Source organism: Narcine bancroftii, chromosome 1 (assembly GCF_036971445.1).
Source record: "Narcine bancroftii isolate sNarBan1 chromosome 1, sNarBan1.hap1, whole genome shotgun sequence".
Lineage (NCBI taxonomy): Eukaryota > Metazoa > Chordata > Chondrichthyes > Torpediniformes > Narcinidae > Narcine > Narcine bancroftii.
Window position 1 is genome coordinate 281998077 of NC_091469.1, and position 27767 is coordinate 282025843.

General features: G+C 44.5%; 2 protein-coding genes across 2 annotated transcripts; both read left to right on the forward strand.

Moving 5' to 3' along the window:
• Window positions 1–8448: 8448 nt before the first annotated feature.
• Window positions 8449–12301, forward strand: LOC138745015 (zinc finger protein 235-like). The gene has a single exon (XM_069902036.1). It carries the CDS (start codon window positions 8862–8864, stop codon window positions 10278–10280), a length of 1419 nt encoding a protein of 472 aa, XP_069758137.1. The 5' UTR covers window positions 8449–8861; the 3' UTR covers window positions 10281–12301.
• An 8311-nt stretch (window positions 12302–20612) lies between these two features.
• Window positions 20613–22564, forward strand: LOC138745021 (zinc finger protein 235-like). The gene has a single exon (XM_069902049.1). It carries the CDS (start codon window positions 20936–20938, stop codon window positions 22280–22282), a length of 1347 nt encoding a protein of 448 aa, XP_069758150.1. The 5' UTR covers window positions 20613–20935; the 3' UTR covers window positions 22283–22564.
• Window positions 22565–27767: the final 5203 nt, after the last annotated feature.

Here is a 27767-nt window from a genome sequence, read left to right on the forward strand (position 1 = left end):
ATGGAATTTGTACTTAGTAGGAATTGCATTGGGCAAGAATGTATTGTGTGAACTTTTGATTGGGCCAAATGTGACACCATGCATGTTTGAACCAGACAAAGGGAAAGCTTTGAAACACATGTTCAGTTTTCTCTGCCAGCTTTCACAGAGAGGGCATCTCTGTGAGGTTCTGTGCAGATAACTCAAAATTCTGTAGAGTCCACCAAAAGAACCGGAATCCACACTTAGGAGGGATGAGGTTGAAGAGGATTGTGAGATATATCCTGCATGTGCTGTTACAAGGTTTTTGGCTAAGAAAATGATGAGAGCTGGAGAAGATCCAGTTGATAGAGACTTGCCCAGTGCTTCTGAAATAGTTTTGAAAGAGCAGGTTAATTGTGAGAGTAAGGATTTCTTTTTGTCAAGGAAAGAGTTAATTCAACAACATAAAACAGATACAGATCTTTTTGACTTAAGGGACAAAGCAGAAAATGAACAGGAGATTAAAGAAATGGGTTGTGGATATTACTTGAAGGGTGAATTGTTGATGAGAAAATGGAGACCTCTTGATAGTCCTGCTAATGATGAGTGGGGGATGATTCATCAGGTAGTTGTTCCAAGAAATTACTGGAATGAAATTTTAAATTTAATCCATGGTACATCTTTGGATGGTCATCTTGGTGTAAAAAAAACATGAATAAGGTTTTGAGACAATTTTTCTGGACTGGTTTGAGGAAGGATGTTGTAAATTGGTGCCGGACATGTCACTTTTGTCAGGTTGTGGGGTAACTTACCCAGAGTCCTCCAGTAGCTCCATTGCCCCTATTCCTGTTGTTGGGGAACCTTTCACTAGGGTTATTGTGGATTGTGTAGGTCCCCTGTCTAAAACTAAGTCTGGGAATCAGTACTTATTAACAATATGTGTACAACTTCTAGATTTCCAGAGGCTATACCATTAAGAAATATTATAGCCAAAATGGTGGTAAAGGCTCTGGAAAGATTTTCCACAGTTTTTGGATTATATAAAGAGATCCAGAGTGATCAAGGATCTATATGTCTGGGCTGTTTCAGCAGTTGATTTGAGTTGGGAATAAAACAGATCACTTCATCGGCATACCATCCTGAAACTCGGAGCTTTAGAAAGATTTCATTCTACTCTTACAAATATGACGAGGATTTATTGTCTGGAGAATGGAAAAGATTGGGATGAATGTATTCATTTATTGTTATTTGCAGCAAGGGAGGCTGTGTGGGAGTCATTAGGTTTCAGTCCTTTTGAAATTGAGTTGGGACATCAGGTTAGAAGACTTTTAATGTTGATTAAAGAACAGGGGATTAATGAGGATATCCAATTGGACTTGTTGGATTATGTTTCTAAATTTAAAGATAGGTTAAAAAAGTGTGGACTTAGACTCAAGAGAACTTAGAAAGAACTCAGGGTAAAATTAAGAGTTTATTTGACAGTGAGGAATTTTAAGAAGGAGTAAAGTTTTGTTTCCAACACATGATCTTCTGGGCCGTACGTAGTTAAATCAAAACTGAATGATGTTAACACTCCATATTGAAGGAATAAAACTCAGGTTTGTCACATAAATATGTTGAAACCTTATTATGAGGATAAGGGTAGTGGCGAACAATCCGTATCAGAGGTGTTCATTGTTGATAGGGTTGGGGCAGTTATGGATCATAATATTATGGAAACAGAATCTCATGAGGGTAATCTTAAAGAAACCATGGTTCCTGTGCACCTGTCTAACTCAGCAATTTTGGGAAATTTGGAGGTAAGGTTAGGCTGTCTTAAGTCACAAGAACAGATGCCGTTGAAATAACTAATTTTGAAATATACAAATTTGTTCCCTGATGTGCCCAAAATGGACATCAGTGATTTATCATGACACAGATGTGGGAGAAGCAAGTCCCATAAAAAAACATCCATATAGAATAAACAATTAGAAGAGTAAAATCATGGATCAGGAGGTGGAATATATGTAGAGAAATGATATTATTAGACCTTCATACTCAGATTGGAGTTTTCCTTGTATACTGGTACCAAAACCAGATGGAACTGTTAGGTTCTGTACAGATTACAGGGACGTTAATTCAGTAAGTAAAACAGATGCTTATCCTATTCCGAGAATAGATGACTGTATTGATAAAATTGGCAAATCTAAATTTCTTACTAAGTTGAATTTGTTGAAGGGTTACTGGTGTGTGCCTCTAACTGAGAGAGGAAGGAATATTTTGGATTTTGTAATTCCATCCAGTTTATATGAGCATAATGTGTTACCTTTTGGCATGAAAAATGCCCCTGCAACACTCCAAAGATTGATTAATTCGGTAATCCAAGGGTTAACACATACAGATACTTATATTGATAACTTAGTCACAAAAAGTGACAAATGGGAAGAACATCTAAGGGAATTGGACAAATTGTTTACAAGATCATCCAAAGTGAACAACTGTTAGTTTAGCAAAACGTCAATTTGCAATGCCACTATAACATACTTGGGTCATGTCGTTGGTCATGGCAAAGTTGCACTTATTCAAGCTAAGGTGAATGCAATTTCTGAGTTTCCTATTCCCAATGGCAAGAAAGCAGTGAGAAGGTTTTAGGAATGGCAGGATATGATAGGAAATTTTGCAGGAACTTTGCTGAGGCTGTTCTTCCTTTAAACAACATTTTGAAGAAAGGGGAGAAATTTGTGTGGACTAAAGGTTGTCAGACAGCTTTAGAAAATCTAAAGGAGATACTATGCCATTGCCCAGTATTAAAAGCTCCTGATTTTGACAGACCATTTCTTTAGCAGTAGATGCCAGTGAGGGAGCATCAAGTGCAGTTTTATTGCCAAAACATAATGAAATTGACCATCCAGCTGCCTACTTTTCAAAAAAAAATTCTATGTTCATCAAAGAAACTATTCTACTATTGTAAAAGAACTGTTGTCTATAATATTTGCTCTGCAGAATTTTGATGTTTATCTCAGTACCTTTAGTGAAGCAATTGTGATATTTACTGACCACAATCCTCTGGTGTTTTTGAACAAAATGAAGAATCAAAACAGAAGATTGTTAAATTGGGACTTAATACTACAAGAATATAATCTGCAAATTAATCATATCAGAGGTACAAATAATGTGATAGCAGATTGTCAAGATGTTAAAATTGATCATGTATAGAAAATACTCTCAACATTGGGTTACTTTATTATAACATATTATATATGGTGTATTGTTATCTCTTTAGTGCAATGATTCTCAGCCTTCCCTTCCTACTCACATACCACCTTAAGCAATCACTTACTAATCACAGAACACTTATGGCATAGGGAATGCTTAAAGTGGTATGTGAGTTGAAAGAAAAAGGTTGGGAACCATTCCTTTAGTGATTTTAAAGACAGTTTAGTTATAACTCAATTTTAACTCGAGTTAAAATTTCTTTAATGGGGGAAAGTGTGACTGAGTATATAGAAATGTTTTTGGGAAATAAATTGGGAAACGTTAGAGTAGGTTACATTCAAACACTTTAAAATAGATCTTATTTGAAATACTGGAGCTCTGCTAATGCTAGACATAGCTGCTTCACAGATTTTGCAAGAGCTTTGAAGAGTATTCAAGAGACCTATCTAATGGATTGCTGTTTACAAAAGGCAACAAATGAAAGATCTTGTCGGAGCTGCCTTCTATCACCAACTGTTCAATTGCTAAAACAAACAATGCAGGAGAGAAAGGGCAACCTTGCCTAGCTGATCGTGTCATTGGTAAAGAAGGAGAAAGTTGTCCATTAGTAACTATTTTAGCCATATAAAAAGCTTTAATATTGGCACAAATTGAAATTTTGTTAAACCTTAAATAAATAATTCCATTCTAACCTATCAAAAACCTTTACTGCATCTAATGATAAAACTAATGCCGGGTCCAATTGTCTTTGAGAACTATGTATTAAACTAATTAATTTAGCTACATTATCAGCAGGGTATCTTTTCTTAATAAATCCAGATTGATCTAAATGGACCAACTCAGGTAGATATTCATTTACTCTATTAGCCAAAACTTTAGCATCAATTTTATAATCAACATTTAATAACGATATAGGTCTATAAGACTCAGGTTTTAATAAATCTTTATCTTTCTTAGGAATTATTGTTATTACAGCATTCGAAGAAGATTCAGGCAAAGAACAAGTTACAATTGCTTGTTTTAACACTTCCATTAATAAAGGCATCAATAAATCTTTCAATCTTTTATAAAATTCAGGCATAAATCCATCTTCTCCAGGAGATTTCCCATTTTGCATAGAATTTAAAACTTTAATAACTTCTTTCAACGTAAATGGGGAATCTAAATCTTTCCAAGCTTGGCAATTCAATGATGGTAATTGAAGCTTTTGTAAAATATCATTAATCTCTTTTTCATTATTCAATGATTGAGATGAATATAATTTGGTATAATATTCTCTAAAAGAATCATTTATATCCTGTGGTTTATAAGTAATTTTTGAATACTTTTTAACACCATGAATAACCCTTGATGCTTGCTCCATTTTCAGTGACCAAGCCTACACCTTATGTGCCTGTTCTCCCAACTCAGTATTTTTGTTTAGATCTTTCAATCAATCTTTCCATCCTATAAGTCTGAATGGAATTATAATCCATTTTTAATCAATTCTAACCTTTTTACCCAGATGGATTTTTTGTAAATTTTTCTCCAAAATCATTATTTCTTTCTCTAATTTATCTACTTCCTTAAGATAATTTTTCTTAATCTTAGCCAAATAACTTATTATTTGACCTCTCAAATAAGCTTTTAATGCATTCCATAAAATAAATTATCAACTGAATTGACATTAGTTTCTAAATATATCTGTATTTGATTTCTTATAAAATCATAAAACTCTACATTCCTTAATAATGATGAATTAAATCTCTATCAGAATTTAAACATGATATCCATAATGGTGAAAGATCTGATACAATTCTAGGTTTACATTGTGCATATTCAATCCTCCTTTGTAAATGAGACAAACTCTTCCATTAATATCAATAATCTTTTAACCATTTTCATTTTAACTCAAGATTTTTTAGATTTATCTAGAATTGGATCTAAATAACAATTAAAATCTCCACCAATTATTATATTTCCATCTACTTGTACCAAATTAAAAAAGGCATCTTGAACAAAATTTTCATTATCCATATTAGTTTAAATCTTAATAAAAATCCAAGATTCTGAATCAATTAAACAATTTACTAATACAAATCTATCAAAAGGATTAATAGTTCTTGATTGCAATTTAAATGGCAAATTTTTGTTAATTAAAATGGTTACTCCTTGCACTTTAAATTAAAGGACGAAGCTATAACCTGTCCAACCAATTTCCTCTTCGACTTTTGATGTTCTTTCTCTGTCAAATGAGTTTCCTGTAAAAAAGCAACATCTACTTTAAAATTTTTAATATGAGCTAAAACACTCTTCCTTTTAATTTGATTATTGAGCACATTTACATTTAATGTTACATAATTCAAACTTTGTATTGCCCTGTTTTAATTTTAGAAAATATAAAACTCTCCTCTCCACTCCAGGTCATCCAGCTCCACAGCCAATTTTCAAAACATGCCATCTCCGAGACACAAAGTAAGAAACCCGAAAATAATAAAAAAGAAAAAAAAACCCAAAAGTGCTGATTAGATCAGCGCTAACTCCTTTAATAATGAGAAGTGGCCCTCGACACTAGTGGCACAAGGACTCAGAAAAGGGAAGCATAAGAAAAGAGAAACCGCCTCCACCAGACAGAATTAAACTTCATTCAGTCGAGTATAATGACCTTCTTCAAGGTCTCTATTAACTTAATCATCATCAATTTCAGCTTGAGCCTCAGTCGACTGTCCTCCAGATGGAATCCCTCCTTCTGATTTTCCTTGATCCCCTTCATGTTGAGATACAGAATTCCTTTCTGCTTAATATTGGGCAACGAATTGGCAAATTCCAAAGCTTCAGACTCATTGGCAAAAAATTAACCTTGATATTGTTCATAAAAAAAACTTTAAGGACTGCTAGATAACAAAAAGCAAATTTATATCCCTTATTCCACAAAACTGATTTTGCTGGATTAAATTCTTTTCTTCTTTTAACAATTTCATTACTCAAGTCCGCATAAAAGAATACTCTATTGTTCTGAATCACTAAAGGACTTTGTTGTTCTCTCACTTTTTGAACTGCCATCGTAGAATCATTTCCCTATCTTGATAACGATAACACTTAATCAAGATCAAGTGTGGAGATTGTCCCAGAAATGTTTTTTTCCTTAGAGCTCTATGTGCTCTACTGAGCTCCAAACTATTTGGAAAATTCTCTGGTCCCAGAATTTCAGGCAGCCAATGTTGAAAAAAATTCTCTGGTTTAATCTTCAGGCAAACCAACAATTTTTACCTTATTTCTTCTACTTTGATTTTACAACATATCGACTTTCTGCAATATATCCTTCTTCTGAACTTGCCATGCTGTAAAAGAATCTTCTATCTTATTAACTGTATCTTTACATTCTTCCACCTCCATGACATTCCTGAAAATCTTCCTCAAATTTTTGAACTTTAATTTTAATTTTGTCAACAGATTTATTACAATTTGTCATATCTGTTTTCAATAGTCATTTCTTCTTTAATAACTCCCAACTGATTGATAAAATCAGCTTTCACTTCAGCAAAATTTGCATCTATTGTCTGACTAATTAAGTTCATGTTTTCAAAAATTTTATCAAAAATCTGTGGGTCAAGAGGTTTTGCGATAACATCATATGTACCCATTTTACCTTGAATATATTGATCTCCTCCCTCTACGTGACTGTTGTGAAAAATCTTTCTTCTTCTCTAATATCATCTTCTTCCTCTGTTGATGTTGCTAAGGGCTGAAAATGAACAAGCTTTTTGTTTAGCCCTTGTCTGACCCACGACCATTGTCAAAGTTGGATCCACAGGCTCCGATTCTGTCACTTCCGTCATGCGCACACGCGAAGTTCCGCGCATGTGCGTTGTCTCCACAGCGATCTCCATAGTTTTTTTTTCCGTGCTCCAGCACCATCTTCCCCAGCTCCCTGAGAAGGTGGCGCTGGAGCCTGGATTCTCACTTACAGGCCTTCATGGGTCGGGGCTGAAGAGGAATTAAAATCGCAGGCTGAGTCTTCAAGGTAGGTTCTGGTTCTTCCAGCAAAGTAACTTCAGTTGCTGCCAATTTTTTTGTAGTTTAGGTTCTGAATTTCTTTGTAGCCATCTTCTGAGACCTCTAAGAAGTTTTTAAATTTAAAAAGAATTTTTTAAAAGTTGGGTACTAATTAATCCTGCCAGGAGAGGTGTTTTACACCTCCGCCCTTTGTCATCACGCCACACCCCCTCTATCTTATTGATATCCTTCCTATAATTCAGGGACCAAAGCTGCACACAATACTCCAAATTTAGTCTCACCAATGTCTTGTACTGTATCACCATAACATCAAAATTTCTATACTCCAGTTCAACCACAGTACTTGATGTTGAGATTTCATACTTTGGAAGGGAACTGGATGTTGTCATTTACTGCAAGATGATTTGACCAAAGAAACAGAGACTTCATACTCGAATTAAACTAAACCCATTGGAGACCACACCTGGACCATTGGTTGGAGGTTTCATAAAAAAGGTTGTACTTGGAATTAGGGAACATTCAAATTCACTCCTGGGCTGGAAATGTTGTTCCCCAAATAACGCAGATAACCTCTGTTGCTCACGAGAGTAATAAAAATGTGCAATATCGTTGTCAGAAGTACAAATTCTCACACCTGAGTCTCTTTAAAGTTGGTGACACGACAAGCTTTATTTACAAGTCTGCAGAGTTGGACTCATCTGGCTTCTCGCCAAGTCAAGCCCCGATACATACAGTGCATTGATTTTTATACCTTTTTTGCTTGTCCTTCCCCTCCTCTTTAACACTGTTTTAATTGGTTAGTTTGTGCAAAGTCATTCTAAGTACACTTGCATTTGTAATTATCATGTTAGTTACGTACACTACAAACTCTGCACACACTAAATTCTGTTTTTCACTCTTTTATCAATCTTTGGCTCCTACATGTCTCTTTGTGACCATGAAAGATCTCTGTTTGTTATAACATTGTCCAGCTGAACTTTTATGGTAAGCTCCCTGTCTATTCTGGCTTCCCCTTTTATGATTAATCATCACATTTTAACTTAAGCCCTTTTTAACCTAAATTCTCTATATATAACAATTCTCATGGGGTTTGTTAAGTGGACACAATGTACGTTTCTCTGTTAACTTTGGCAGAGGGTGAGGAATTTTCAGGATTGAACCAAGAGGGTTATGTCTCTAAATATAATCAGAGGCAGAGAGGTGACCCCGGCCTGCCGGGCGAGGTCCCCGATTTCCTGGGCGGGGCGATGCTGTGGCCCCCGGGTACAAACGGGGAGAACGCGCTCCATCGTACGCATGCGCGGGGGAATGACGATTGTCTTCGTGGTACGCATGTGCAAGAACAGCTTGCGCGAGGACACGACCGCGATCTGCTGCTTTTAATTCGGACTGGTCTGTTGTCCGGGACTGAAGGCGATTGAGCACCGGGAGCCGGGACTCCGGAAATAGCGTGTAGCACCAGGTGCAGGAACTCCAGGAGCAGAGCGCAGTACCGGGTTCGGGAACGGGGGCTCCCGTCGATCGACGGCCTGCAACGCTCGGAGGGAAGACGCTTTTCCCCGGGCCCCGACCCCAGTCTCAGCCTCAGTTATGATTTAACGTGCGACTCAGCTCTTCCGGACTCTCCATCGGGCTGAGCCCGCACTGTGGCCCCGGGGAAAGACTGCATTAATTTATCCTCCTGGTCACACCCTCTGGGCCTCACAACGATGAACCGGTTTCAGTGCTCTGACTGCGGGAAGAACTTTAAACGGTCGAGTGAGTTAACGAGACACCGGCGGGTCCACACTGGGGAGAGGCCCTTCACCTGCTCCACTTGTGGCAAGGGCTTCATTAACAGGTCCAACCTTGAGATACACCAGTGGGTCCACACTGCGGAGAGACCCTTCACCTGCTCCACCTGTGGTAAGGGCTTCACCAACAGGTCCAACCTTGAGATACACCAGTGGGTCCACACTGGGGCGAAGCCCTTCACCTGCCCTGTGTGCGGCAAGGGCTTCAACCAGACCTCCCACCTGCTGATACACCAGCGGGTCCACACTGGTGAGAAGCCCTTCACCTGCTCCACCTGCACCAAGGGCTTCACCAACACCTCTGACTTGCGGAGGCACCAGTGGGTCCACACCGGGGAGAAGCCGTTCACCTGCCCTGAGTGTGGCAAGGGCTTTACCAACAAGTCCAACCTTGAGATACACCAGCGGGTCCATTCTGGGGAGAGACCCTTCACCTGTCCTGAGTGTGGCAAGGGCTTCATCCAGCCTTCTATGCTGTGGAGGCACCAGTTGGTTCACACTGGGGAGTGGCCATTTACCTGCCCTGTGTGTGGCAAGGGCTTCACCAACACCTCAAACCTGTGGAGGCACCAGCGGGTCCACACTGGGGAGAAGCCATTCACCTGCTCTGAGTGCAGCAAGGGCTTCACTAACAGGTCCAACCTTGAGATACACCAGCGGGTCCACTCCGGGGAGAAGCCCTTTACCTGCCCCGAGTGTGGCAAGGGTTTCACTAACACCTCCAACCTGCTGACCCACCAGCGGGTCCACACCGGGGAGAAGCCTTTCATCTGCCCCGAGTGCGGCAAGGGCTTCACCAACACCTCCAACCTGCTGACCCACCAGCGGGTACACACCGGGGAGAAACCCTTCACCTGCCCCGAGTGTGGCAAGGGTTTCACCAACAGGTCCAACCTTGAGATACACCAGCGGGTCCATACTGGGGAGAGACCCTTCACCTGCCCTGAATGCAGCAAGGGCTTCACCAATAGGTCCAATCTTGAGATACACCAGCGGATCCACACCGGGGAGAAGCCCTTCATCTGCCTGGAGTGCGGCAAAGGCTTCACCCAGTCCTCCAACCTGTGTAGGCACCAGTTGGTCCACACTGGGGAGAGGCCATTCACCTGCTCTGAGTGTGGTAAAGGCTTCAACCAGATGTCCCACCTGCTGACACACCAGCGGGTCCATATCAGGTCCGGCTGCGTTAGGGATTATGGGAAACGAAGTTGGCCATTCATCCCGCATTGTGCTGCTGTCATGACGCGCCGAAACACAGGAGGGAGGGCAGGCAGGTGTCAAGTGGCCAGAGGGGGAGGGAGGAAGCGAGGGGCAGGCAGGGGTGAACACGCGTAATGGGTCATTGATTGGAGGTGGGACCCCCTAAAATTACTGAGGTGGGCTAATTCCTTGGATTTTGGACCGTGGTGTGAAAGGCATGGGAGGTCCTGAATTCCCTGGAATTTCACCAGGACAAAGTAGGGTCACCACTCCCCTGAGATGTGAAAACGACTCGTGAAGATTGTTACAAATAGGGTCAGTTAATATCCTTTACTCGATTGAGGGATAAATATAGAATATCTAGAAATACACTTTTTAGCTATTTTATAAAAAAAAAAAAAAATTTTTTTTAGAGGTAAACTAGGATCACAGAGATTATTTCTCCCTTGGAGTGAAGTGGAGATGAGGGACTGCATGGAAATTTACTTCTGCAATGTATCTTGTTGCAGAGAGCAACTTTGAAACCCAGGCTTTATAAAATGGCAACATAAATGGGAACAGGATTTGAATATTATGATAGAGGAACCACACATGGATGGACTTGTGAAGAGATTGTATGTCCAATGCAATCAGTGTGCAATCTAGATTAATACAGAATACCTTTATGCATCAATTATATATCAGGTCGAATAAGTTGCATAAAATAAAATTTGATTTATCCAAGTGTTTTAGGTGTGGTATAGAAGATGGAACCTTTCCACACTCCACATGGACACGTCCAAAAGTAGGGACACGTGGGTGAAAGTAGGGGAGCTATTAGAACAAATCACTGGTATTTCATATGGTTACAAGTCCAGAGGACCCCAAAACCCAGCAGCAATAGAAATTCACCAAGACAATGATTTCTTAAAAAGTTGCTTTTAATTTTCTTTAAACATAATAACAAGATCAATCTTTAACTTATTACTATTAACCTAAATTCTAAATTCCAATTCTAAGCGCACGTGTATGTGATTATGTATATTTTGAAGAAATTTCTTTGTTTCACAGTCCAATCATTCACTTCTCACTTCTCCAAGTTCACTGGTAACAGGCAATTTTTATACTGTGTGCAGAATTTAACATTTATGAATCTTCACCAGGCTCTGGTGCATAAAGTCAAATGGTTACCACTCAGGAAGGTTCTTGTTAGTTTCAGAGAGAAATTTCTTACTTGTTGGATGCACATAAACTGATTTCCTCTAATCAGTCATTTCAGTGTCTTGCCAAAGAAACTTACCCCATCATAGGTTTTCCAGACGTTAACCTCTTCCAGGTCACCACAGAGTTCCTCTTGTTTCCCTTATTTCACTCTAGCCAGCCATTTCCTCAAGGGTTTTGAACAGGCTGAACTTAGAACTCACAACCCATCTTCAAAACGGGTTTCCAACAAGCCTGCCTGCTTGCCATGTTGCAACCTCAACTGCTGCTGTAGAACTGACTTCTCTCTCCAAAAGAGAATCACTTATTTGTTTTTATACTCTCTCTGCTTGTAAAAACCAAATGACCTCTCTCCACATGGACGTGTCTGAAATTGAGATCTTTCTGGGTGAAAATAGGGGAACTATTAGAACAAATCACTGCAATTTCATACTGTTTAATGCCCAGAGAACTCCAAATCCCAGCCCCTAATTTCTCTCTGAAACCACCAAGAACCTTCCTGAGTGGTAACCATTTACCTTTAAGCACCAGAGCTTGGTGAAAATTCATAGATGTTAAATTCTGTGCACAGTACAAGAATTGCTTGATGCTGGTGAACTTGGAGTAGTGAAAAGTGAATGATGACTGTGAAATGAAGAACTTTCCTGAACGTATACACATTACATACATATGCACTTAGAATTAGAAGGGGTTAAGTTGATAGTAATAAGTTAAAGTTTGATCCTGTTTTAATCTTTAAAGAAATTTTAAAGCAACTTTTGTTGAAGTAACCATTTGTCCAGTTGAATTTCATTTGCTGCTAGGTTTTAGGGTCCTCTGGTCCCGTAACACTATATAATCTGAAAATATGTAAGCACTGTTCGATGATATTGTTTTGGAGGGTTGGGGTTTGGGAGAGTTTGTTAAGGGGAGGGGACCTAATTTTTTATAGTCAGGATTAATCTGTACAATATGATGTATACAAATGTATGAAAACTTTAAATAAAAGTATTTTAAAAAAAAAAGGCCTATGGGATGCTGGGCTTCATTAATAGGTAGATTGAGTTCAGGAGCCAAAAGGTCATGTTGCAACTCGACAAATCTCTGGTGAGACCACACTTGAAAGTCCTGTTTTGTGCCTGTGTTGAGGGAGATAGGTCCATGGAGCTGAGAGAAAAGTGGAGGGTTATGCAGGAGAAAAATCCTAGGCAGTTGTTGGAGTTGGTTATTAGGTTGGCACAGAACTGTTGGCCAAGGGGCAACAGTTGTGTAGATTTCTGTATTCTTTGATCTAAGGGTTGGGGGGAACGGGCAAGTCAATAGTGCTGACTTCACAGCTGCAGCAGCCAAGATCTAGTGAATGGCCGAACAAGCCAATTCTTGCTCCGAGTCCTTGTGTGTTCTCAAAGAGAGGCAGAGATGAGGATTCCATCAGCTGATTAACTCAGTCAGGTGACGATACAGAGATGAGGCTTGGCAGTGCAGTGATGTAGATTTTAAAAAAAACTCTGCTTGTCCCAGGGAATGGAAATAGAGGCTGTACTGCATTAAAATACAGTGGCAGCATCTTCCCCAGATTTACGGATGGAAAATTTCTGCTCATCCATATGTTGGCTGAACACTGTGAGTGGCCTGACAGAGTGAAGTGATCCAGAGATGGTGGAACGGTCGAGGGGAAAGCAATCAATGGGCATGTGAAACCTGGCAATGTGTCTGCAAATGGGATCAATAAGGGTCAGCGTTTAGATCAGAAATGGAGAGGGGACCAAGAAAGGGGAGGGTCGGGTACAGGTGGGGTTTGAGAAAGTCTGGGTCAGAACTTGGCCTTTGAGATGTCCCATCCTCAGTTAATGACAGAAAATCAAACAGTATTTCCACTTTGGTGAATTCACTGCTTTACATTGTTAATGTTAAGTTGTAAGTTTTGAATTTCTGTGCTAGTCTGAAACTTGGACACAACAATCTAACCTGAAACAAAACTTATTTTTTATTTCTAATTTTAGATAACCAGCCTGGTAACAGTCCCTTCTGGCCCACCAGCCCGTACTGCCCAAATACACCAATTAACTGACAAATTCCATGAATTTTTCTTGTGCAGGTTTGGAGGTACTAATCCAGGTCATAGGGAGAATGTATAAGCTCCTTACAGACAGCGCCGGATTCGAACCCAGCTGCCTGGCACTGTAATAGGGCTGCACTAGTCACTCCGCTCTGCTGGAGGAACTCAGCAGGTCGAGCACCATCAGTGGAAGAAGAAAAGAATCCCCAACGTTGTGGGCCAGAGCCTCCCAAAGTCCTCTCTCCTCATGTTGATACAAAATATTGCCTGATATGTTCTGAGGAGGCACTGGGAAATAATCCTGGAATATTTATTTCTCAATCAGCATAAAAACAATGTTGTTGTCATCGTTGACGGGATCTTTCTGTGCATTTGCAGCATGGCAGATTGATTTGGGAGACACAGGCCCAAGAAAAGGTTTGTCTAAAGACGCACTCAACGCCTTTCATGGTTATGACCATTACCTAGAAATCTCTTTAGCCAAGAAAGTGCCCCATCAATGTGTGAAAGGGAAGATACAGGTTTGTGGGACGTGTCATCACGTGCACGTGTGCAGCACCAAAGCTCCTGATGCTTGTCGGGGATGCAGGGGCTCCAGGATCATAGTGCAGCACCAGGTGCAGGGACTCTGGGATCAGGGTGCAGGGCCTTTGGGATCAGAGCACAGCACTGGGTGCTGGGACTCCTGGATCGCAGTATGGGACTCCTGGATCAGAGTGCAGTATCAGGTGTAGGGACTACAGGAGCAGAGTGCAAAACTGGGTGCTGGGAGTCCTGGATCAGAGTGCAGCACTGGGTGCTGGGACTCCTGGATCGCAGTATGGGACTCCTGGATCAGAGTGCAGTATCAGGTGTAGGGACTACAGGAGCAGAGCGCAAAACTGGGTGCTGGGAGTCCTGGATCAGAGTGCAGCACCAGGTGCAGGGACTCAGGGAGTAGAGCGCAGAACTGGGTGCAGGTATTCCAGGAACAGAGCGCCACACCAGGTGCTGAGACTGGATTTAGAGCACAGCACCAGGTGCAGGTACTCTAGCATCAGAGCAAAGCACAGGGGGCAGGGACTCCAGGAGCTGAGCGCAGAATCAGGTGTTGGAGCTCCAGGAGCAGAGTGCAACACTAGGTGCCGGTACTCTGGAATCAGAGCGCAGCATCGGGACCTGCAACGGGGGTGCCTCCCGTGGTTCCAGATCTTCCAATGCCCAGCTAGAGGACGCTTCACCTCAGGTCCTGGCCCTAATCTCAGCCTCAGTGTTGATTTAACCTGTGGCCCAGCTCTCCTGGAGTCTCCATCTGGCTGTGCACCCTGAGACAGGACTGTATTGATTTATCCCCTTGTTAGACCCTCTTGCTCCCACTGGAGGAAGAACTTTAAATGGGTCGAGTCAGTTAATGAAACACTGGTGGGTCCACACCAGGGAAAGACCCATCACCTGGCCCGAGTGCAGCAAGGGCTTCAGCAAAAGATCAATTTGACTACCCAATAGAAGATTCACAGCAGAGACAGGCCGTTTGTCTCTCCCAAGTGTCAGAAGGAATTCACCGAGCTGACTGACCTGCTGAGATACCAGAGGGGCCACTCTGAGGGGAGAGGTAATTCATCTGACTCAAGTGCAGGAAGGGCTTCACCGAGTTCTCCCACCTTCTGTCCTACCAGTGAGTCCACACCGAGGAAAAGCCATTCATCTGACTCGAGTGCAGGAAGGGCTTCACCCAGTTCTCTCACCTGCTGTCCCACCAGTGGGTCCACACGGAGGAGAGACTATTCGTCTGGCCTGAGTGCAGAAAGGGGTTCATCCAATCCTCCACCCTGATGACCCATCAGCTGGTCCACACCGGGCAGAGGCCTTTCACTTACATTGAATGCGAAAAGGAATTCACCAATTTCTCCCACCTACTGACCCAACAGCAGGTCCACATCAGGGAGAGGCTGTTCACCTGCTCCGTGTAGGAAGCAGTTCACCCAGTCGAACAGCCTGATGAAACACCAGCGAGTTCAAACACAAAGTTTGCAGAGTGTGGAATATTTGAACCACTCAAACACCAGGATGGACTGGAGTCTTTTAGTTATTGAGGAAACAAATCAAAAATGGTCTTGGTATTGTCAATTTGCAATTTGTTTTCAAGTTCAATTTTATTGTCACGTACAAAGGTACAGGGAGAAAGTTTGTTTTGGAGCAGTCTAGCGAGACATCCCGTACACAAATCACAGTCCAGAAGTGCAGAGTTACAGGGACAGATCAGTTGGTACAAGGTAAAAGCATTGTTATTCTACAAGTACAATGATCATTCAAGAGTCTGACAACGGGGGAGAGGAACTGTCCGTGAATCTGGCGGGGTGTGAGCTCACACCGGTGAATCTCAGAGGGGGTAAAGGGAGTGTGCCTGGCAGGAGCATCCCTTGAGTTGGTGTCACCCAGTGCAGTAACTCATGGTGTCAACATCCACCCCCACCCCCACCATGAAACTCCTACCGTACCAGACCATACAGAATATTTAGTAATGATTTCTGTACTAATGTTACTCATAAATCGTAATTCCCGTTGATCTCTGAATGTAGTGACAATCTTTGGCTTGGCTTCGCGGACGAAGATTTATGGAGGGGTAATGTCCATGTCAGCTGCAGGCTCATTGGTGGCTGACAAGTCCGATGCGGGACAGGCAGACACGGTTGCAGCGGTTGCAGGGGAAAATTGGTGGGTTGGGGTTGGGTGTTGGTTTATTCCTCCTTTGTCTTTTGTCAGTGAGGTGGGCTCTGCGGTCTTCTTCAAAGGAGGTTGCTGCCCGCCGAACTGTGAGGCGCCAAGATGCACAGTTTGAGGCGATATCAGCCCACTGGCGGTGGTCAATGTGGCAGGCACCAAGAGATTTCTTTAGGCAGTCCTTGTACCTCTTCTTTGGTGCACCTCTGTCACGGTGGCCAGTGGAGAGCTCGCCATATAACACGATTTTGGGAAGGCGATGGTCCTCCATTCTGGAGACATGTCCTACCCAGCGCAGTTTGATCTTCAGCAGCGTGGATTCGATGCTGTCGGCCTCTGCCATCTCGAGTGCTTCGATGTTGGAATAGTAGTGAGATAACTGGCAAAATTAAAATTACACCTTTAAATTACAATATCATACGTCCAGCAACAATGAAAACAACAGTGCGTGCTTGTGGCACAAGCAGACGAAGCTTGGTGATTCAGAGTTGTCATTGGGGAATAACGACAGCTCTGACCAGAATACATGATAAGGTTCAAAGAGTAAATGAGCATTGAGTTTTAGCCTTGTAGGTTCATTGATACCTGTACGCTGTGTGTACGGAAAATCTTTTTGTTGTTATAACTAACCACAGGGAGAGATTTTTATAAAATACATTAAAATTCTACTGAAACACTGCACAAACATTTTATAGACACTCATTTTGTTGTCACCCCCTCTGATGGTGTCACCCGATGTGGTCCAAACCCTCCACACCCCTCTAGTGATGCCAGTGACCTCACCCTTTCCTCTCCCCTCCCCTCTGCCTCCTTCCCTCCATCCCCACACCCTCCCTCTCCCCTCCCCTCTGCCTCCATCCCCAACCCCTTCCTCTCCCCTCTGCTTCCTTCCCTCATCCCCAAACCCTTCCTCTCCCATCCCCTCTACCTCTATCTGCACCCTTCCCTCTCCTGAGAGTTGGCACCTCCATATCAGGCAGTGAGGCAATCAGCCAGAATACTCTCCAAGCTGTACCTGTGGAAGTTTACTAGAGTCTTTGGTGACAAACCAAATCTCCTCAAACACCTCACAAAGCGTAGCCACTGGCGAGTCTTCTTCGCGATTGCATCAAAATGGAGGATCCAGTACTGATTCTCAGAGATGTTGACTCACAGGAATTTGTAGTTCTTGACCCTCTCCACCACTGAGCCTCAATGAGGACTGGGTCATGTTCCCCTGAGGAAGACCTGCTCGACTAGGACTTCGGCCTTGTGTCTCTGTATGTGCTTACGCAGGAGCACTAGTCCTGGGGATGTGAGCCATGCTGGGAGGGACATTCCAGTCGCTAACTTCCTGGGGAATGAGAACAGACGTTCGTGAGGGGTCTCGTTGTTAGATGTGCACAGCAGCGACCGAATAGCATGGAGTGCCTTGGGCAGGGCGTCCTGCCAGTACTCAACGGCCCACCCTTTTGACCTGAGAGTGAGGAGGACTGCCTTCCAGACCATCCCATTTTCGCGTTCCACTTGCCCATTGCCTCTCGGGTTATAGCTCGTCATGCGACTGGTCAGGATGCCCTTCGCCGTCAGGTACTGGCGCAGCTCGTCACTCATGAAACTAGACTCCTGGTCACTGTAGATGAAGGTGGGGTAGTCAAACAAGGTGAAGATCTGCCCCAGGGCCCTGATGACAGTGGTCGTGGAGGTGTCCGAGCAAGGGATAATGAAAGGGAAGCATGAGTACTCGTCCACTATCGTGAGGAAGTAGATGTTTCAGTTCGTGGAATGCAGGGACCCTTTGAAGTCCATGCCAAGATGCTTGAAAGGCCGAGTAGCCTTTACAACATAGGCCTGGGGCGGGTGGAAGAAAAAAGGTTTACACTGCGCACAGATCCGACAGTCCTCGGTCATGTCCCTGATGTCCCTCTTGGTGTACGGCAGGTTCTGGGACTTAATGAAGTTATACAACCTGGTGACACCTGGACTCATGCAATGCCTGCAGCCTGTCGTCGTGCACTGATGTGCAGGTGCGAGAGAGGGCATCGGGGGAGTCGTTAAACTTCCTGGGGCAGTACTGGATGTCGTAGCTGTAGGTTGCCAGCTCAACTCTCCAGCGCAGGATCTTGTTCTTGATCTTGCTCTTGTGGGTAGAGTTAAACATGAATGCCACGGCCCGCTGGTCCATGAGGAGGGTGAATCTCCTGCTGGCCAGGTAGTGGCGCCATTGGGACCGCTTCCACAATCGCCTGGTCCTCCTTTTCAATGGCAGAATGCCCTAGCTCGGAGCCATGGAGGGTCCTGGAGAAGAAAGCTACGAGGCACCCCTCTTGTTTGAGGGTAGCAGCGAGGGCTACTTTGGAGGCATTGCTCTCCACCTGGAAGGGGGAGTCCTCATCCACAGCCTGCATCGTGGTGTCCACGATGTCTTGCCTGATGCAGATGAAGGCTGCCTGCGCCTCGGGTGGGAGGGGAAAACTTGTAGCTGGGGCCAGTGGGTGGACTTTATCTGAGAAGCGAGGGACCCACTGCGAGTAATAAAAGGTCAAGGCACCTGCAGAAGGCCTTTAGCGTGGGGGGGAGAGGTAACTCCATTAATGGGCGCATCCTTTCTGGATCTGGGCCGACGACTCCATGGGCCACAATGTACCCCATGATGGTGAGGCAGTAGGTGCTAAATACACACTTCTCCTTGTTGTAAGTGAGGTCCAGCTCCCTGGCCGTCTGGAGGAATTTCTCCGGGTTAGCATTGTGGTCCTGTTGGTCATGGCCGCAGATAGTGATGTTATCCAGATACGGGAACGTTGCCTTCAGCTTGTGCCAGTCTACCATGCGATCCATCTCCTGCTGGAAAACGGTGACCCCAAAGGGAACTCGGCGGAACTGGTACAGGCGCCTGTCCGCCTTAAAGGTGGTGTAGGGTTTGTCTTTCAGGTGGATGGGGATTTGGTGATATGCCGACCTCAGGTCAATCGTGGAGAAAACCTGGTAGCAGGCTATCTTGTTGACCATGTTGGCGATCCTCAGCAGGGGGGAGGCCTCAGTAGCCCTCAGATGAAGGCATTACGGATCAGCCTCTTAACCTCCTCTGCACCTACCCCTGGTTCAGCCAGACACCGTCGGGCCAACTCATGCAGTTGTCCCAGGTAAGACTCAGTCGTCTCCCCGGGTTGCTGGGCTTGGGTGTTGAGGAAGTACCTTGCACAGAACTCATTCATGGAGGGCTTGTACAAGTTCTTGAGAGTGTCCATTGTGCTCTTGTACATGGAGCAGCCTTTGGTTGCCTGGAAGGCATGGGGACCCGGGTTTGACTGGAGTAGGACTAACCTCTTCTGATCTGAGTCCAGGATGCTGCCTTTGTGTGCCTCAATGATTGCCTCAACCGTGTGCTGCCAGATCTCGAAGCGTGTCTGGGCTTCCGGGTGGTGTGGGTCGACCTCGAGGTTCCCCGCGCTTAGGAGTTTTTCCATGGCAGCCGTTGGAAAATTTTGTGGTACGCTGTTAGCCAGAATCAGACACACAAGGTAAAGACTGTCTTCTTCTCTTCTCTACAACAGGCTTTATTCCACAAAGAATTCCACAGAGCCAGACTGGCTGTAGCTGCAGTAACTCTGAGTGAGCTTCGGGAGGCCGGCGCAGGCTTATATCCCAGAGGGTGATTGACACCCAACTGGGTGGGGCTTGATCCCTTCAGGCCAACTGATTGACAGCCAGCCAGGTGTTGTCCTGTCCCCTTGCACTCCTGCAGTAGGCCGGTGGTGTACCACCACAGGGCAGTACACTTGTCCAATTTCTCCTGGTTGTGAATGGGCCAATGATTGAAGTAGTCTTTGCTCTGGGAATCCCACCCACTATCTTCACCACACTATTCAGCTGTATGTCACGGTGCCTTCTCCACCATACTGAGGCTGGAAATATTTTCCTGGAGATAAGATACCTTGAAGTTTAGAGGCTGAGAGAAAAATCTGAGATTGAACAACTGTCTAAATTTAAATTTTAAAAAAGTGATTCTTGGTTGAAGAGGCTGCACTGGCAGCTCGATAGAATGGTGGGGGGGGGGGGAAGGAGTGGTGTTGCTCATAAGGAAAAATATCACAACTGAGATTAGGCAGGGCAGACTAGAAGGCTCATCTACTGGGATTGTATTATAGACCGCCCAATAGTCAATTAGAATTGGAAGAGCAAATGTGTAGAGGTAGCAGACAGCTGCAGGAAACACAAGATTGTGATAGCCGGGTATTTTAATTTTCCACATATTGACCCAGACCCCATCCCTGTCCCCCTGGGCAGGGCAAGGCTCCAGTCCCACCAGGCCAGGCAGGGCGAGGCCCCAGTCCCCCTGCTGGGCAAAGAGAGGTCCCAGAGAGAACCCCAGTCCCGCCGGGCGGGGCTAGGCTGTGGCCCCGGATACAGACGGGGAGAACGAGCTAGAAATCCTCCAGCACCTCGCCGGTTCCCGCAATCTCCTCCTCCTCGCTCCATGATACGCATGCGCGGGGACAGCGCCTGCACTTGTGGTACGCATGCGCGAGAACGGAGCACGTATCCATGGTACGCATGCGCGAGAACGGAGCACGAATCCATGGTACGCATGCGCGAGGAGATGACCGGGCTCCGTTGCGTTCACTTCGGGTCGGTATGTTCTTGGGGACCGAAGGCGATTGAGCGCCGGTAGACCGGGAGCAGAGCGCAGATCCGGGGAGTGCATTCCCCGGCGGGAGGACGCTTCTCCCCGGGCCCCAGTCTCAATCTCCGTTATGATTTAACGTGCGGCCCAGCTCCCCCGGACTCTCCATCGGGCTGAGCCCGCACTGTTGCCCCGGGGCAAGACTGCATTGATTTATCCTCCTGGTCACACCCTCTGGGCCTCACAACGATGAACCGGTTTCAGTGTTCTGACTGCGGGAAGAACTTTAAACGGTCGAGTGAGTTAACGATACACCGGCGGGTCCACACTGGGGAGAGGCCCTTCACCTGCTCCACCTGCAGCAAGGGCTTCACCAACAAGTCCAACCTTGAGATACATCAATGGGTCCACACTGCGGAGAGACCCTTCACCTGCTCCACCTGTGGTAAGGGCTTCACCAACAGGTCCAACCTTGAGATACACCAGTGGGTCCACACCAGGGAGAAGCCCTTCTCCTGCCCTGTGTGCGGCAGGGGCTTCAACCAGACATCCCACCTGCTGATACACCAGCGGGTCCACACCGGAGAGAAGCCCTTCACCTGCTCCACCTGCAGCAAAGGCTTCACCAACACCTCTGACCTGCGGAGGCACCAGTGGGTCCACACCGGGGAGAGGCCGTTCACCTGCTCGGAGTGCGGCAAGGGCTTTACCAACAAGTCCAACCTTGAGATACACCAGCGGGACCACACTGGGGAGAGACCCTTCATCTGTCCTGAGTGTGGCAAGGGCTTCATCCAGCCTTCTATGCTGTGGAGGCACCAATTGGTCCACACTGGGGAGTGGCCATTCACCTGTCCTGTGTGTGGCAAGGGTTTCACCAACACTTCCAACCTGTGGAGGCACCAGCGGGTCCACACTGGGGAGAGGCCATTCACCTGCTCTGAGTGCGGCAAGGGCTTCCCCAACAGGTCCAACCTTGAGATACACCAGCGAGTCCACTCCGGGGAGAAGCCCTTTGCCTGCCCCGAGTGCGGCAAGGGCTTCACCAACACCTCCAACCTGCGGAGGCACCAGTGGGTCCACACCGGGGAGAGGCCATTCACTTGCCCCGAGTGCGGCAAGGGTTTCACCCAGTCCTCCAACCTGCTTACCCACCAGCGGGTCCACACTGGGGAGAGACCCTTCACCTGCCCTGAATGCAGCAAGGGCTTCACCAACAGATCCAACCTTGAGATACACCAGCGGATCCATACTGGGGAGAAGCCCTTCATCTGCCCGGAGTGCGGCAAGGGCTTCACCAACACCTCCAACCTGCGCAGGCACCAGTGGGTACACACTGGGGAGAAGCCATTCACTTGTTCTGAGTGCGGCAAAGGCTTCAACCAGACCTCTGACCTGCTGACGCACCAGCGTATCCACACCAGGTCTGGCTGCGTGAGGGATTATAGGAAACAAAGTCATTCATTCATCCCGCATAGTGCTGCCAACATGACGCGCCGAAACAAGGGCAGGGGTGCGGGAGCGAGGACGTGTGGTCAATGGGTGGCCAAAGGGGGAGGGAGGGAGCAAGGGACAGGCAGGGGTGAACATGTGTAATGGGTTATTGGATGGAGGTACGCCCCTCCTAAATTGCCAGGATGGGCAAATTCTCGGGAATTTGAACCGCGGTGTGAAAGGTCTGGAAGGTCCTGATTTCCCAGGAATTTAACTGGGACAAAATAGGGTCACCACTTCCCTGCGGTGTGAAAATGGCTCGTGAAGATTGTTATGAACAGAGTCAGTTAATATCCTTTACTCAATTAAGGGATAAATATGGAAATATCTACAAATGTACTTTTTTGCTTTTTTCAAATAAAAATATTTTTCGGAGATAAACAAGGATCAGAGAGATTATTTTCCCCTTGGAGTGAAGTGGAGACTCTCAGGAGATGAGGGACTGAACGGAAATTTACCCCTGCAATGTATCTTGTTGCAAAAAGCAACTTTGAAATCTGGGCTTTATAAATGGCAAGAAAAATGGGAACAGGATATGAATATTATGATAGAGGAACTTCACATGGACAGACTTGTGTAGAGATTGTATGTCCAATGCAATCAACATGCGATCTAGATTAATAAGAGTAAAACTTTATACATGAATTATATATCACGTCGTCTAAGTTGCATAAAATAAAATCGGATTTATCAAAGTGTTTTAGATGTGGTATAGAAGGTGGTACCTTTCTGCAGTCCATATGGAAAGTGAAACCTCTCTGGGTGAAAGTAGGGGAATTATTAGAACAAATCACTGGTATTTCATACTGTTACAAGTCCAGAGAACCTCAAAACCCAGCAGCAATAGAAATTCACAAAGTCAATGGTGACTTAAAGAAAAGAGCAGTAACCATTTACCTTTAAGTAAAAGAACCTGGTAAAAATTCATAAATGTTAAATTCTATCCACAGTATAAGTATTGCTTGATTCCAGTGAACTTGGGGAAGTGAAAAGTGGAAAATAAATGACTGGACTGTGAAATGAAGAACTTTCCTGAACACGTACAGATTACATACATGTGCACTGAGAATTAGAAGGGGGTTAAGTTAATAGTAATAACTTAAAGTTTGATCCTGTTTTTATGTTTAAAGAAAATTAAATCCAAATTTTGTTCAAATAACTATTTGTCTTGATGAATATCTTTTGCTGCTAGTTTTTAGGGTCCTCTGGCCCCGTAACGCTATATAATCTGAAAATATGTAAGCACTGTTTGTTGATTTTGTTTTGAAGGGTTGAGATTAGGGAAAGTTTGTTAAGGGGAGTGGATCTAATTCTTTTTTGTAGTCAGGATCAATTTGTACAATATGGTGTATACAAATGGTTATATACATGTATGAAAACTTTAAATAAAGTATTCAAAAAAAAAAAAGAAGGCCTATGGGATGTTGGGCTTCATTAATAGGGGGATTGAGTTCAGGAGCCAAGAGGTCACGTTGCAACTCTACAAATCTCTGGGGAGACCACACTTGAAAGTCCTGTTTGGTGGTTGTGGTGGGGGAGCTAGGTCCATGGAGCTGAGAAAAGTGGAGGGTTACGCAAGAGGGAAATTCTTGGCAGTTGTTGGAGTCAGTTATTAGGTTAGCACAGAACTGTGGGCTGAAGGGTCTGCACAGCACTGTGGGCTGAAGGGTCTGCACAGCACTGTGGGCTGAAGGGTCTGCACAGCACTGTGGGCTGAAGGGTCTGCACAGCACTGTGGGCTGAAGGGCCTGCACAGCACTGTGGGCTGAAGGGTCTGCACAGCACTGTGGGCTGAAGGGTCTGCACAGCACTGTGGGCTGAAGGGTCTGCACAGCACTGTGGGCTGAAGGGTCTGCACAGCACTGTGGGCTGAAGGGTCTGCACAGCACTGTGGGCTGAAGGGTCTGCACAGCACTGTGGGCTGAAGGGTCTGCACAGCACTGTGGGCTGAAGGGTCTGCACAGCACTGTGGGCTGAAGGGTCTGCACAGCACTGTGGGCTGAAGGGTCTGCAGGCAGCTGCTCCAGAAAGATCTGTTCTTCGAGCAGGCAAGGCTTGTGGCCCTTGGTTACAGTGAACATCTCGCTTGTTAGGGTGGACATGGCCCTGTCCCCCAATCCATCCATATGCAGCAATCTGGCAGCTCGCACCAGCAGGAGACCCCAAACATGAGGGTTAACAGCTCTTTGAGGGCTGCATATTTGCCTTGCTCTGGAGGCAGCCGTAGGAAATCTATGACCCTTGCCACTGTCTTGATGGAGGGCACTTGCAACATAGAAGTCGCGGGTGTTGGCGCTGGTGATGTGTCGAAGCTGGAGCTGAGCATCGGCCTGCTTGAACCACATGTGTGGCGGCAACACTCAAAATGTTAGGAGCCCGAGTGAGACTGTGTGGATGGTTGGTGGCTCTACCTAGTCCGTCATCTTCAGGTCCAACTGTCGGGGTCAAACATGAGTGTGGAGAAGAATAACACTCACACCAAAGCATTTGAAAATGAGATTGGTTTATCACACTGGCCAACATGATTGTAAGGGCCACAGGTGCTGATGTCAGGGCCCCACATCATCAGAGCACAGGTCTGGGATTGACTGGCATTCTTGCCAGAGTTCCCCATCTGCCCACCATGCAGGAGGTCATCTGGGACAATGACCAGTGTCACCGCCAGGTCCACACAGTCTCCGTGTTCATCGGCCATTTTGTTGGCCTGTCTGCTTCTCTGTACGTGGGGCACAACAGTAGCATAATTTTTTTCCAAAATAATTTTTTAATCAGAAACTCTTCCATATTTTTCCAATGTGGTCTGTGGTTTGGCGAAAGACTCGTCAGGGTCTGATAAATACAACAGCGCATCATCAATTTAAAGGGTAGATCCTGCCTGGCCAACCTATTAGAGTTTTTTGAAGAAATCGCAAGTAAGATGGACAAAGGAGAGGCTGAGGATGTTGTCTATTTAGATATTCAAAAGGCTTTCAGTAAAGTGCCACATATTAGGCTGCTAAATAACATGAGGGCCAATGGAATTACAGAAAGTTATTAAACTGGATAGAGAAGTGGCTGGTAGGCAGGAAGCAGGGTTGAAATTAAAAGTTCCCATTCTGGATGGCTGCCTGGAACTAGTGGTGTTCCACAGGGGTCAATATTGGGGCCGCTGTAGTTTACAATTTATATTAAAGATTTGGATTGTGGTATAAATGGTTTTGTGGACAAATTTGCAATGACACCAAGATAGGTGGCGGAGTAGGAAGTATAGTAGAAATCGTAACATTGCAGAAGGATATAGACCAATTAGGAGACTGGGCAAAATTACGGAAGATGCGCTTTACATAGAGAAATGTACAATTGTACACTTTGGTATTGGAAACAAACAGGCAGAATACTATTTGGATGGGGTGAAAATTCATGCCTTGGATGTGCAAAGGGACTTGGGTGTTCTCATGCAAGGAAACCTAAAAGTAAATGACCAGGTGAAATTGGTAGTGAAGAAACCGAATGGTCTGTTGGCATTCATTTCAAGAGGAGTAGGGTACAAGGGGCCCCCGATCTTAAAAAGGATGTGATGTTGTTGGACAGGGTGCAGAGGAGATTTACTAGGATGATGCACGAATGCAAGGGCTAACATTCGAGGAGCTTTTGGCAGTTCTTGGGTTGTATTCATTGGAGTATAGGAGAATGAGAGGAGATCTCATAGAGGCTTGTTGTATTTTGAAAGGTTTAGACAGTGTGGATGTGGGTAAGGTGATTCCCTTGGTGAGTGAATCAAGGATAAGGGGTCATTGAAAATTAGAGGCTATCCAGATAAAACAGATTAGGAAGAATTTCTTTAGCCAGAGGGTCGTGGATCTGTGGAACTCGCTGCCGTATACAGCAGTGGAAGCCAGATCAATGGGACTATTTAAACAAGAAATAGACAAGTATCTCATTAGTGAGGGCATCAAGGGATATGGGAAAAAGGCCGGAAATTGGAACTAGTGTAGAGTAATTTAGTGTCGTTTTATGGAACAGACTCGATGGGCCTAGTGGACTGTTTCTGCTCCTTTGTCTTGTGATCTGCAACAGATTCATTCTATGCTCTTCCTGGTCAACTCTGAATCCCTTCATGTCCAGATCCTTCCTTATAACCTCTGTTAATGGTTCAATCACCAAAACAAAGAGACCTGTAGACAGGGGGTTCCCCACCTGCTGGATCTACTCAAAGGAAACATCGACCACATCTGATCATTAGTTGGAATTTTGGCCCATGGCTTATGATAAAGGGTTTAATCCAATTATTAAATATTTAGCTCATTCCAAACTTTTCTGATATTTTAAATAGAAACAGCCACTCAAACCAATCAAATGCCTATTCATCATCTAAAGATAGTTATACTCAGGTTAACTTTAGACTTAGACTATTATACTGAATAGTCTGCCCAAATTATCCACAGAGTGTCTTTTTTAAAATTAAGTCTACCTGATTCAAAATCTCATAATCCACGGTTAACAAGGAAATAGGTGGATAAGAGGATGGTTTAAACAGATCTCTTTTCTTTTTTCAGTAGCACTGCAATAATAGCTGTTGAGAAGGATTCTAGGAGGGTCTGAGTCTCCACCAACTAGTTTAGCACATCCATGATAAGAGGCATCAAAAGATCTTTAAATTGTCTGTAAAACACAGACAAAAAACCATCTTCTGGTGATTTATTTGCCTGTAATATATCCAAGGCTTTTTCAATCTTTTCTCCAGTAAAGGGGCATCTAATTTCACCTGGTCTTTATTGAGACAAATCCATCTATCACTCTAGAGTTCCCTAGCAATTCTGATTTATGCAGTTTTGTATAATATTGTTTAAAAGTGTCATTAATTTCTTTCTGATTAAATTTTATTTTATTAGGCTCTGTTTGGATTGCATTAATCATCCTTGATGTCTCCTCTGCTTTTAATAGCCATGTCAGAACTTTATGTGCTCTGTCTCCCAATTCATAATATTTCTGTTTTGATTTTAAGTTTTTCTTTCTATTTTATATGTATTTATCCTTTAAGCCTGTTTTCTGGTACTTTTATTCAAACTGTCATTTCTTTCTCTTGACCATTAACCTCTGCCATATTGTGACAGATTATAGATATGTTTTGGGAGGTAAATTGGGGCATTTATTTTAGTGTAGGTCACATACAAACACTTTAAAACAGATCTTATTTAAAATCCTGGAGCTCTGCTCATGCTAGACAGGCCAGCAACTAGAGTCTTTGCAAAAGCTTTGGAGAGTGCCCAAAAGACTTCACTAATGGATTGTTGTTCACAAAAAGGTAACAGATGAAAGAACTAGTCGGAGCCATAGACTGGAGAGGAACTTGCTGTTCTAAAAGGGCCATGTTGTTTTGCAAGCAGAGAGAGAAAAACAGGCTTTTTCTCAGAGAGCGAGAGAGATCAGTTCTGATCAGTCAGCAGCAACAGCTGGGACTGGAACAGGACAAGCTGGCAAGCTTGTGGAAAGCCATTTTATAAGATGGCCTGGTCAAAGCCCTTGTGGTTCATGAAGAGGAGAGGACGGGCTGCCTAATGTTTCACTTGAAATAAGAGAAACAAAAAGGAACTCTGTGGTGACCTGA